Raw genomic sequence first — 13,984 nt, 5'->3', positions numbered from 1 at the left:
GAGAGAGAGAGAGAGAGAGAGAGAGAGAGAGAGAGAGAGAGAGAGAGAGAGGAAGAGAGAGAAAAGAGATCGCACAGGTGTCGCGGGGGAGACGACGACGCGAGGGAGTACACTCGACGATCCCGTTTGACGAACGATAATCGAACGTATTCGAGCACACGCGGGAGTACGAGAGATACTCGCCGAAGGAAAGGAGACCCGGGGGAGTCGCTGTCCGGAATTCCATTACCATATTAGTCCGAATAAATACTCGAAGGATTTCCGTAGGTAAGATCGATCGCGAGGTCCCAGCATCCTCTGCTCACAATCGACATCCATCTTCCAGGAGGTCGGGGAGAGGATATATTTCGACTTTCTCACCCTCTCGTACTCTCTATCTTCTTTCCTCTCCTTTCTCTCTCTCTCTCTCTCTCTCTCTTTCTCTCTCTTATCCTCCGCTTCTCTTTCTCCACTTACTGTCCCTCCTCGCCCTCTCGTGCGCGACCCCACACATGCACGTTATCCACCCTCGACAGTCTAAGAAGTTTCGGCGGGTCGCGCAATATCACGAACATTATGCATAACTCGGCCGTCGAGTATCCACATCTGGCGTCCGCGATCGTTTCACGTCTCCCCGAGGCGGCGGTTTGGTCTGCAAACGCGAGTCGCTCGGTCGCACGGGTCGTCAGTCCACCCCATGAAATTGAACGGGACTGATATGAGAGAAACTTAGCGACGAGCGAAGCTCGTGGGAAAGACAAGGATAGCCGGCAATGGGACAGGGACTCGTGATATATTCGTCGACGCCTCAATCCCAAGTGGAGATTGATTAGAACGTAATCGTCAAGGTAAGACGAGAAACTCTGAGAAGACGATTAAACAATCCCCTTGATCCATCAGACTCCCTGCGACCCTCGAAATATCGAGAACTCATAAGTCAAGTCCAACATCAAGCATCAACAATGTCTAACGTGGAGTGCTGCATCTCACCTCGCGCATTGCAATGCATTTCGGACGCGACCGACGACGGTTTCGGTGACGACGGCCAGGTCGGATAACTCCATCCGAGATACATCCGAGGTCGCGAAGAAGCCGTTGAGCAGGAGGACAACGCATCTATTACGAGTCGATCAGCCATATCGGCAAACTAGAGCCCTAACGCGATCAAGAATCCAAGCCAGGCCAGGATAATCCTGCCATTGTCGCGGTCAAGGTGGAATCCGTGTGAACACGAGATCGGGATATCATCCTCGGGACACGTTCGTTGCCGTGAACGCAGATTTCGGCGATTCGATCGGACAGACCATGGACAGACCGCGTGATCGGGCGATCGTCCGGCAGACAGAGAGGCGCTCTTCGATCGCGACGGGAAAGATAGAACCGGGATGCTGCACGCTGTTATGCTAGGTAGCGGTCCAGGACGGGGGAGACGCGAGTGGTATCCGGGGTTCTATCTCCAAAGTCGTCGTCTTGGCTGCAGGATGAATCGCGGCGAGCAGGAAAACCTCTTCCGGCAGAGCCGGCAGATCATCGTACCTGCCCGCGAGGACCTCGTCCTGAGCGTCCTGAAGTCACCGATCAGTCAGCAGCAGCAGCAGCTGCAACAGCAACGGCAGCAGTATCGGCACCCGTATCAGTCGCACAGCCAGGGCCACTTTAACTGCCAAGCTCATAATAAGAAGTGCTTTCGTTCAGGTATACCACGAGGCTAAGCTGTTTCTTGTTCCTCGTCGCGCTCGTCGCGTGAGCCTCGTGACCGAGTCATTTTTCTTTTCCTTCAACTTTATCGCTCTTTTCGTTTCGGTGCTCTTACGCGTCTCCCGCGCTTTAGAGTCGCGCGAAAACCGTATTTCAAAGCCGCGCTTCCTCCCAAGGCTCTCTCGCATCAGAGACGACTTGCACGCGTCTCGATTTATGCATTCTTTTTAATTAGCGCGACCGTCACGCGTGGCGGCACGAAACGAAACGGCGCTTGTGTTGCATTTTTAACACGCTCCGTCGTGAAAGAGGCACGCGATCTCAGTGTCGCGGCGAAAGCATACGGTATTACACCTTGCCGGGGCACGGCGAGCGTGTGTCAGAGACGTGCTGCACCCTTTCCAGGCCGGAAGAGAGGATTCGCGTGTGGTCAGTGAATTCGCGCGGTCGGCTTAACGGGAAGGCAGACTCGCGAAGCCTGACTTCTGCTCGACCGGAGGCAGGAGAGAGGTCTCTCCTCGCTCGATACTCGAGGCTCGATCCGCGACGCGGTTGGATCTCGTGAGGGAGTTTTATAATGTCGCCGAGAGAAGGAAAGAGGAATAGAGACAGAGAGAGAGAGAGAGAGAGAGAGAGAGAGAGAGAGAGAGAGAAAGAGACAGATGCTTTCATAAATAGAGCTCCACGTACAATTCACTCGCGTTAATGCATAAGCGCGCGAGTTGGTTTTGTGGTTTCCATTGTTCCGCTTCTTCTTCGATAACGCTCCGCGTTTGTCCCGCGCCTCGCGTGATAAATATTATAACGCTACGCCATGTTTGCGTGCATTAGCTCGTTCTGTTTGCCGTTAATTCCTCGCAACACGTTGCTGAAATTGTCCCTCAGATGGAAAAACGAAATCGCGAATAACGGAGAAAGTGTTTCACGGTGTTTCAGTGTGTCAGACGGTTTTGCGCGGGCAAATTATTTGCGTAGCTCGCCTCTATCCACTTAATCCGACGCTGCATTCAGACCTAGGTAACGCGAAATCAACGTTATCCTCTTTCAATCGCGACGTTCAAGGCTCCGATTAAAGCATACGCGACATTGGTCTCTGTATAGAGACCACTTATACAATCCGCAATACAGCGTCGCGATACCGTGTCGATCGCGATATGGATCAAGAAACATGAGAAAGGCGCAGATGTGCAACATTAATGTTTTGTTACTTCCTGTGGGTAGACAGTCATTGGACGGTAATCACGCGGATGGACTTCGGTTGTCTTCCATCGATATTAAACCAACTTGGTGCGCGGAATTGGCGCGCCAACCAAATAAAGCTCTTACATCTTTCCGAGGTAGCCGGATTTGGCGTTTCTATCGAGTGCTTGCAAGAGTTCGTATGATATTAAAGCCAAACAGTGTAGCCGCAACATGCGACTTGGCGTAGGATGAAGTGTGATTTGATATAGCTTATTAAACAATAAACATGTGTACCATTTTGCGATTTCTATAACAATTAATAATAATGTTCAAAATTATATTTTGTCCTTGACGGCGTCCTGTGGCTTGATAGTGCGCGAGATGTGCGCTTATTTTCTGATCATTAATTAATGCATTATTAACTAGTGTGAAAATCGCAAAAAAAACAAGTACAATTCTTTTCTCTATTTATTTTAGTGAATGCTAACAATTTACGAGATATTTTCAAGTTATTGGCGTCAATTCGCGGATATTTGAGGGCATTCTTCCTTCATGGTTTGATTCAAACGTCATAATTGATCGCTATATAATTGTAGCGATCTATGACTGTTTGTCCTAGCAGTAATAGCTCATAGTAAAACACTCCTTAGTTCCAGTAAATAAACAGGAGGATCTTATGACCGTGGATGTGTTTTGTTGTAGATGCCGATGGTAGACCAATTCATGACTTTTTGCGTTTAGGGTTGTCAAAATAGATTTACTTTTTATCATCTGTAACTATTCGCCACAAAAAACTTTTTTATGCCTGGCAAGCAATAAAAGGCGGATGATAAGCTAGTTCGTAAAACAGTAGAGACTTCATAGTGGAGACATCTTTCCTTCTGTATCTTTCCCATTGCTTTCAAATGACAGGATACTGTTGATTCATCAACTTCAAGCTGTCTTGCAAGCTCTTTTAGCCTGTTTTCTGTTTGGGCCGAGTTTTGGTTGAGCAATTCTTCCAATTTGTTATTCTCCATTGATTTGAAGAATGAGCAATACGTAGCTTGCCATCTACATCGTATAATCACCATTTCTTTTAAATACTTCTCACAGACAGCAGCGAATATTCTCTATGGGTCTCAAATCAGTTTTTTAGTTATTGCAGCAGTTTCACTTCGAGTAAAGTGATGAAGCATGTAGTGGCGAAAATGAACTTTATTTGGTTTCATCTTCAATCGCGTTAAATTAACATTTTATTCAGAATCATGAATTGTCAACCATCAATATCCTGATCGAGTGTAGTCAACATTTAAAAACTGAAAAGTAACTGAAAGGAAAACAATTATTAATTTGTTGCTACAACCATCTATTGGTGACTTTACAAATTTTTGCAAGTACCTAACATTATCTCATTAATTCTCAATCTCTTCGTTGGCGTTGAACGAGTCTCTAAGACCAACGTTTGAAAAGAGACGGCTGAGGAACTCGGAAACTGCGGTGGTCGCGCTTGTTTTTTAGATGAATGCACCCTTTTGTGAATATTGTGCGTTATAAAGCCAAGAGAATTGTCACGAATGGATTGGCACTTCACCAATTTGGCAACGTGACGTATATCGTAATTTGGAGGGTGAGATTTCCCACGTTTTTCCAACAAACTGAACGCGTCGTTGGGAAATCGACAATGTTCGTGTGAGCGCCAAAAGCGCGATCGATGAGAGACAATGTGGTTCTAATGAGAGTCGCCTTACTTTGTGTTTTCTAACGTATCCCAAGTTCACGAATATTTCATTACATTCGTTGTCGGGCATGTAATCACGTATTTTTTCGCACGTATGAGTAATTACACTGACTGCTCAGTTACTCTCTAATTACGACATTACGCTTCCACTCGTTCAATCTACTTTTAATTGGCTCGGTGAACTTCTTATTGTCGTTCACGGTACGGATGGGAGAGACGGCGTAAAGGTGGAAGGTGGAAAATTTTGTCTGGCTCGAGTGACTTTTGTTATCCGATGGCGCGTTGCCGGTAAGGTTCCGATTCTTTGTTGGCGTACCGCGAAATTGCACGTAATCGTCCGAATTTATCTCTTCACTGGGCCCTGCCGGTAAGAAACTCGACTTCGCCAGGGTGTAGTCAGGAAGCTCGTGATGAGCGTGCAGATAGTGCTAAGCGATTTATCAGAGTGGCGTGTACAGATATCGAGCGTCCGCGAAGGATATACGTTACCCTCGTATGTATGTAGGGTGTCCCCGAAGTCGCGTACTTTCTCCTGTTCATTTTGTCAGACATCGAAAGTCGGCTGGGATGTAAGTGATTTTTTGCAATCTGCGTTATGTGCCCAGAGTGTTTGAGTGTATCAGAGAGTTAAGGGACCTCAGACCGAGATTGCCTTTCTCTCTCTCTGTCTCTCTCTTTTGGTTGGTCTCATCCTCTAAAACGTTTTATTCGGAGGAATGCATTCAATGAGAAGGACGTTATTATCTATCCAATTTCATAAGTAGAATCCTCCCGATCGTGAAGCGATATTCGCGCGTGTATTATGTGGCAAGATATTGTACCGCGGTTCAAGCGGTTAGAATTGCAAATGCCCTACTCGAGCCACGTCAAATATTTGAATAATCCCCGCTCAATGACCGATTTATCTATTTACTGTCGACGACACGAGGTTCATCGATCGGAACCCTGTCGTTACAGATCGTCTGTAACTTGAATTTGCATCGAATTGGGATCCAATTATCTCGGTGACATTAACGTTGTCGAATCACGATAACCATAAAGACTAAGTTCCTCCGGAGGGAGAACCCAACAAGGGGGACTGTGGAAAGACGCGCTGTGTTCGTCGAGTAATCACCACGAGCCTCGAGGATCGAGCGTGTCGCGTACGGTGATCACGCGGCGCAACAATCCCCTGGCCCAATCCCTGGCCCACAATATCCTGGAAATGCCCAGGTGATGCGTACAACAACGAGAGTCTTCCACGAAGCAAGGACCAATGCTCTAGGCTCGCGGAAAAGCGGTGCAGCGCCGCGACCGCCTACGCTGCCCTGCAGGGCAGCGAGGACGAGCTCGTTGAGGCCGAGCACGGCCTCGAGGCGGAGGACGCCGCGCTGAAGACCCCCGGCAGCGAGACCGAGGACACCGAGGACAACGGCGCGAACGCGGAGGAACCGGCGACGTCGCCCGCGCGTAGATTCACCTTTCTGCGTCGCTTCCGTTCGCCGCGCTTCGGTGAGGCACACCATAAGCGGGTGCCGACGCCCATGAAGAGGAAACACAGACGGAGAAAGAGCAAAGAGGACATCAATGACGTGACCGGGGCTGTGGAGGAGGAGGAGGAGCCGCCGAGTCCCGACCAGGCCGGCGTGCCTGATCCTTACTATCCGATCTACTTGCCGATCGATCAGGCCTTCAAGGCCAAATACGTGTTCCACCATAAGAAGGGCAAGACCTTTCAGGAGAGACTCTACGTGTTCCTCGAGCATCCCGGCGGCTGGCTGTGTTTCGTCTACCATTTCGCTGTGTGAGTATTCCTCGCGAGCCGCGCACTTTGAGCGCGTTTCTTTAAGCATTTCTCACTAACAATTGAGGACATGTTTCGTCCCGGCAGAAGGCCTACTCGCGAAGGCGCGGGTGCATTTGCGCTGTGACTCGCCCCGTGACCTTGAGACGACAGTGTATACGCCTGTTAATAGTGGCGAAAGGTCGAGAGACGTAAATGTAAAATGCCGCGTCACACAGCGGCTTCTCCTCCCGTTTCCGTTCCGAGCGCCGAGCATCGATTTCGGCGACGTGGCCTTTGACACCTGGCGTGGCCCAAATTCTCCTGCACTAGCAGAGGATTCTCTCGGTCTGCGATCGAACGCTCGCTCAAATCAGTTTGTCTTCTGTGCGTGCGCGCGCGCGAGCCGTAAAATGCGATCGCGATCCTCGATGTAATCAAGGAACACGTAGCTAACCCGCATGAGATTTTATTGCTCACCATCGGCTCACCCGATTCGATAAACGATAACAGGCGTTGGGAGCCGAATACCTGGGAATTCCTGCCTTTGGGAATGTCGATAAAAGAGCCTCTTCCCCTCTCTCTTTCTCTCTCTCTCTCTCTCTCTGGATGTTTACAAAATGGTGTTTATAAAATCTTCATATTATGAAAAAAGGCACATACTGGATGTTTACAAAATGGTGTTTATAAAATCTTCATATTATGAAAAAAGGCACATACTGGATGTTTACAAAATGGTGTTTATAAAATCTTCATATTATGAAAAAAGGCAAAACATATTCTCACCGTGTATATATATCTAAAATATTTTTCTACCTAAAATTGTATTTTCGTATCAAATTCAAGTTTTTTTACTTTTTGATGCGCTTCAGGAATCATGTCCTAGAATGTTTAACCCTTCCTGGCCACACTTCCTAATCATAACAAGTTGGTCACATGGGGTGTGGCACACCCCAATGTCATTTTCGTGTTGCCATTTTAGTCAGATCGCATTTTTAAATTATTTATTAGTGGTGTTGACACATTCTTGAAGGTCATAAAAACATGCTCCAGTAGTTAGAAAAACAAAAAAAATCATATACTTAGATTTAGCTTTTGAAATTCCGTTACTTCCGAAGAGAATTTGAAATTGAAAATTTATGGGGTGCTGTACACTCCAGGTAACCAGGGAGGGTTAATAAATAACGCTTTCTTTCTCTCTCTCTTTCTCTCTCTAATCTACTCTCTTTCTCTCGAAATAACTTTTGTACAGCTTTCGCGAACACGAGCAATTTGCATGTTACAGATTATTAACGTGCGATTGCAATATATCATATTGTGTGCAATTGTATATCTCATTATAATGGACACTCCCTCTCCACACCCGCTGTATGGGGAGTAAATCTAGAAATAATATGATATCTCGTTATCTAAAAAATTATAAGGGGAAGAAAGCGCTTCATCGATTCACCCTCGTGCGCCGCGCTTACATAGTAAAGAAAAGTGGAAACGTCAAGTTCGTTCAAACTCGGAACAAACTGCAGAAAAGATAACTCTTCGGACCTTCTACGCGTATTTTTATGGTTGAATGTTCAGAGGGAATACATGGTTAAGCTCCAAACGAGGCTAAGTATTCGTGAATCGTGTTTTCCTTCTGAACGCGATCGTCAGACGCGCTCTGACCGATTAAAATGCGCCAGGAAACACCTTGAAGAATTCATATTTGCGCCTCCCAAATATCCCAACGCGTTGGGGATATTTACAACGCTCTCGGATAACACCTTTCCTGTTCTAGCTCGAACTTATTGTTTACTCGATCTTGACCCTAATTTATTGTCAACATATTGAACTTTTCTCTCGCATCGTTGCGTTCCGCGAAATCGTGACTCTTGTTATCAATCCGCATTATCGAGTTTTGCTTTCTCGTTATTCGTTAATTACTTTGTGTAATTGCTCATTAGTTTCACTAATTATGCTGCTGATAATTATCTCCCTTTGTGTACTCTTAGGTGGAACATCATATTATATTTTCACAATAATAATAAACAGCATTATACGTAGGCCCGCGTCGTAGGCGTTTTCGGCGTCGCGCGAAAGGTTTTCCTAAAGTAGAAAGCGTGGTTCGACTGTGGCGAAGTGTGTCTGGGCGAGCATCTCACCGTAGAGAAATTCGTGCATTATTCAACTGGCCGTTTTTCATTTCTTCCAAACTGCCGTTCCAAACATCCCGACCTTTTAAATAATTCATTATCAAAACAAAACGCGGTGAAGTACCTGCGAAACAGATCGAACCGCGCGAATATACATAACGTCCCGCCGTCGTCTGTCGCATCCATTTCATCGGACTTCATCCGCCCGCGCATCTCAACGAGCAATATCGTTTCAGTGACAAGTCAGAGTTATCCAGATTTTGCGCTTTAGTTTGTCTGATACCACAGTTATCATGTGCCGAAATTTAAGGGGATGCTAATGTGGACAGCAAACTCCAAAAATGTCGATAACGCAGAGGCGATTGCCACGATTACACTTCTTTTTCAAATTTATTGTACATATGAATATTATATATAAATGTACGCTGCTTTGTTTTGCTATATTTAATAGAAAACCTAAGCACGCGTATATATAGAAATCTTTCTGATATACAGAATTTTTGTATCAGGCAAATATTATTTACGTTGCTCGAAATATTAATTTTCAAAATTTTCTATCTTTTCCGTTACATATTGAACAATACTTCAATTTGTTTTTGCAGGTATTTTCATTGTGCACAAGCATTTATACTTCTATGCAATCAATATAACAAACTTTGCAGAAAAAAGTTAGTATTTGTCGATAGAATTTTCAAACACGCCATCGTCCCCTAAGGAGATGCTAGAGTCGATGACAAACTCCAAGAATGTCGATAACGTATAATAACGATCGTCACCAACATAATCACACTATATTTTTCCCTGTACATATAGATTTTACATAAATGTATGTTGCTTAGTTTTACCATATTTAACGGAAAACCTAACCACGCATATATAGAAGTGTTCCTGAGTCGAAATTTTGATGCTACTTAACCCGACTAGAAATTGTCATCAGGTATACTTGAAATGTATAAGATCCTAACTTCGCAAGGTTATACTTACTACGTTCAACCTAGTCATGTACTGATAAAAATCGGGTAAGGAAGACCTTTGCAAGGTTATAATGATTAGGTATATATTAGGACCTTAATGTATTATCCTAATATATTATTTCATAATGTTTTATTGATCAGATCCTTTTTAGGATCTTATTTATTTTACTTATAATGATTTGCATTATTAGTTTTTAATACCTTTTGTAACAACCTTAAATATAATAGGTTTGATTAATAAATTTTTATAAATTTTTTCATAAAAATATTTATTTTTTTAATTTCAAGTATTACAAAAAAGTGTTGAAATATAAATTATATAAAATTTTATATAAAATTATATAAAATTTTATATAAAATTTTAAAATACTCAACAAAAAATGAGAATAATAATAAAAATATAAAATATATATGATATTTTGCAATATTGCAACAATATTTGAGGAACATTGAAAATTATATTATTGAATATTAATAAAAAATTTTTTTATTATATAATAATAATAATAATAAAATAAATTAATATTAAATGTTATTATATTAATACGTATTATTATGTATTATTCATATTATATTACATATTATATTAATATGTATTAGTCATATTACAGTATACAATAATCATATATATTTTTCTTATTGTTTGTATGTAAAATTAAAATACGTTTAAGCAATTTTGCGTAAACCCTGAAATAAAATTCTTTTATTTCATAATATTCTCTATTATATAGAGTCTGACGTAAGTTGTATCTGTAACAAAAAATACATGAAAACATTAAGTTGAAAGGAATGATTGAAGTCATTTTGCAAATAACAACATAAACTTTAGAGATTAAATAAAATAGATAGGTGAATCAACGCGCGTATTTACTAGGTACGTTATAATATACTGTGAACACTGTAAATATACATTTTATAAGCATAAATTGTAAGAACATCGTTGGAGTTAGTGGAATCACCGCGTGCCGCTCGATCGTCAGGTTAAGTAAACGCAGTCAGGATGGATGGATAACTGGCATACCGCTTCGGATTTGAAATTATTTAGGGAGGGTTCGCGAAAGTTTTAGAGTGTTTTGACAATCTTTCAGTTCCTAGCAGTTATAAGACATAATAATAATAATTAGTAGTAATAAGAAAATTAGGAATTAGTTTTTTTTTATGAAAGCTACGCGGAAAACTTTTAAGCGGACATTTTTACATTATATCAAGGTTTGTGGAACGTTGATTCAATGTTTCTCAATGTTACTGCAATATTGACATTGTTGCAATTCAACATTTATTCAACATTGATTTAACATTATTGTGCTGTATGGGAAAACGGAATTCAATAGTATAGCCTGATGAGGACATTATAATGAACCTGATTAAGGTCCTCATAACGACGCAACGTTATATGACTTTTCAGGACACGACAGTATAATCTTAAATAGACTCGACATTCAGTTATGGTCAACCCGATTAGGACCATGGAGTAAATTTCTAGTCGGGCTGCGCCTACTTAGACGATTTATAGCCTAAGTAAAACTTACTTTGACGATATTGATACTCATTAACTTCTTTTTTGAACCTTTAACTCTACCTTGTCAAAATTTTGACGCTCTTAAAGATAGCTTGAGCCTAGTTAGATAATCTACAGCCTAGAAACCTATTTTGACGATATTAACACTCATTTCCGAGTCGAAATTTTAACCCTATGTTAAACCTTGAATTCTGTAAAATACATATATTCTATGTAAGAGCTAAAGCTTCAACACAGGTTCGCAACTGAACCTACTTTACTTCCTAAGATCCTACTATTATACAACCTACTTTGACGCTAAGGAAAGCGAAAGAAGAAATTTTAAACATCATCAGGGTCAAAGGAGTAAATTATATCATTAGAATTAAACCTACTTTGCTATCTTAGCTCCTACTGCGGTGTAAAATTCAAGGTTCAACACAGGGTCAAAATTTCGACTCGGGTTTTTGCAAACTTTATGGAAAATTTTAAGCTTCTAAATGCAAATGTAAAGATGTAGCAATGTTCTTCGGAATTTTTCTGAATGGAACCAAGCGTTTAGTATATACCAACTGTAAATCTTTTATATCAGACGAATATTCACTTTAATTACCAGCGACTGACAGGTTAATTAACACTCGAGCTTCAACTTTGAAATTTTTATCGTTTTATCGTCACATGTTCATAATGCTTTAATACATTTTTTGCACGTATTTTTATCGTGTAAGTAATTCTCCGCAGCCAATCTGCAACGTAAACTTTGTAAGAAAAAGTTAGTATTCCGTCGGTAAAGATTTCGACTCCAGCATCCCCTTAAGTCGGCAAATCTGTCTCAACGAGTCTGACGCGCGACTGATTGTATTTCTACCTCATATCTGAAATTAAATCCAAAGTATTTCTCGCGCAGCGAGGTAAACGTGTAATAAATAAGGCGTTGCGTTGATTTAAAGTTGACTACGAACTCGCGCGGTTTTCCCCGGAATTAATCGAGTTCTTAATTCCTCCTGCATCCTGAGAAAAATGTGCGTTTTGCGCAACCGCATTTTGTAAACGCCCGTGACTTACGACAGCGCAGATATTCAACGTTTACATGCTGTCGTTGAAGATCGTCGTTTCCACGTTGCCTTTCATCGCGCCATGCGGGGGATTCTTCTGATAATAAGCCGCGTTATCGAACTTTTGAACGACGTGAAAGTCGAAACGCTACAGTCGGAAATTGCCACGGAAGTGTCTTTCATTTTGTGCCCGACGGTACTGTCGTCGTGTCGGACATGCCATTCATTTCCGGAAACGTATATATCTGTTTTTTCCTTGCATACTGAAAATAGGTTGTATCCACATAATTCGCTTTCACAATTATTTTCCCGGGTCGACGTACTTCCTTCGTTATCGCACGCTCGCGTTTCGTTATTCCAATTCAAGGTTTTTCTTTCGCAGCAACGCGCTGAAAACACACGATAACCACCGGAATTACGAAGGACTTAGTTTGCAGATTTTACGAGTACCGTTCAGCTCTCGCATGATCCCGGCTAATAACACGATCCTCTCGTGCGGCTTTAACGCTGTGTCGTTCATACGATCGTTAGACTATCAGATAATGAAGTCACGCTGCACGAAACGCCATTGCAAATATTTTATTGTCCGGATGATTATGTTGATCATCACTAGCGGTCATTATTATTCATTGTCGTGCTGACCCGATGCCGAAGTGAATGAAAACAAGAAAGCAGGAAGAGAAGAAAAGGAAAAGCGGAAGAAGTGACGCGGTCGAAACTTTAATCTTACTTTGGATCTGAACTTTCTAACATTTGTATATTCGACTCTCTTAAAGTGAATCAGTGAATATTCACTGATATCAGTTATAAATATACACGGAGAAAAATAATTTTGCTCTTTTAGCAAAATCATCGCTACTGTATATTCGTAGTGACAACAAAAAAATTTAGTTGACGTAACTAATTTTACAAATTATTCGTTATCAGAGCAGAAGTAGTTTCGTTGCCAGGATAAAAAAAATTTGTTGAATGTATTTGTCCTAAGAATCACGTTAATTTGCTATCGATGCAAAATAATGTATCCTTAGCAAATTTATTTGCTATTGGAGCAAAACTGCAACTGTTTATATAAATCCATCATAGTTCTTACAGCAAAATAATTTGTAGATTTAGCAAATTATATCTAGCAAATAGTGATTAGTACTCTTAGCAAATCTTTTTGCTGTTCATATAATAACGAAGAGATTTTGCTAGACTAGCAGAAAATTTGCTGGGCTAGCAAATTATTTTTTTCCGTGTAGCACTAAGCACTTTCAGTGCTATACTTATAACTGCAAATCAATGTATACTCACTGCTTTCAGTGATATTTGACTGGTTCATTTTAAGAAAGTAAAGGATTAGTGTATGTTTAGTACATATAAACACTGAGATCCTACTTAACACCTCTAAATAGCAAAAACGCACAAAGTGTAGCAAAGATTCCGAGAAGGATCTTTTGGCAAAGTTAATAGGTTAAATAAATTCGAAAGAGGTTGATGTAAGCTTCGACAAAATTTCGACTCGGGGAATCATCGAAAATCTGGTTTTCCTGAAGATAGAATTATCTGGAAAAGTTTGCTAGTGTTCCCGAGTCGAAATTTTAGACCAAACTTTCCACCCAAACTTTCTGACACATGTATATTCTGAAGGATCAATGTATGCGTAACACATGTAGAAACTGAAATCCTGCTTAACTCTCTAAATGGTGGAGAACATACAAAATGCCACTTGTCGGTTCTGAAAAAAACCTCTCGGGGCAGAGTTAGTAGATTATTAGGACCTTAACTTAGTTTCCGCCCGCAAATGTTAGATGGCAATGCAAACAGTTCTAGTAGTCATTACTAACGAAACAGGTAGTTTGTGATTAATTTCGACATTTCTCGATAACATTCAGTCAGCATACACAATTATTTTCCTAAACAACAATTTCTTTTGCTTTGTGAAAAATGGAACGCGATAAAGTGTTTTTTCGACATGTGCTTTTGCACTATTTTGATTTGAAAAAAA

General features: G+C 41.6%; 1 protein-coding gene across 6 annotated transcripts in view; it reads left to right on the top strand.

Annotated features, from left to right (window-relative positions):
- Positions 1-6: 6 nt before the first annotated feature.
- LOC116840819 (potassium voltage-gated channel subfamily KQT member 1) overlaps positions 7-13,984 on the top strand; it is a 73,169-nt gene continuing 59,191 nt past the window's right edge. For all 6 annotated transcript variants that reach the window (XM_032808049.1, XM_032808050.1, XM_032808048.1 and 3 more), the window contains exons 1-2: positions 7-1,674; positions 5,792-6,362. In XM_032808049.1, the coding sequence (XP_032663940.1) occupies positions 1,365-1,674; positions 5,792-6,362 (881 nt within the window). In that variant the 5' untranslated portion in view covers positions 7-1,364. The remainder of the gene's footprint in view (positions 1,675-5,791; positions 6,363-13,984) is intronic.

Source organism: Odontomachus brunneus, unplaced genomic scaffold, assembly GCF_010583005.1.
Source record: "Odontomachus brunneus isolate Ranch 3 - 2012 unplaced genomic scaffold, Obru_v1 Obru_scaffold_012, whole genome shotgun sequence".
Taxonomy (NCBI): Eukaryota; Metazoa; Arthropoda; class Insecta; order Hymenoptera; family Formicidae; genus Odontomachus; species Odontomachus brunneus.
This window is presented reverse-complemented; position numbering and strand designations above follow the sequence as displayed.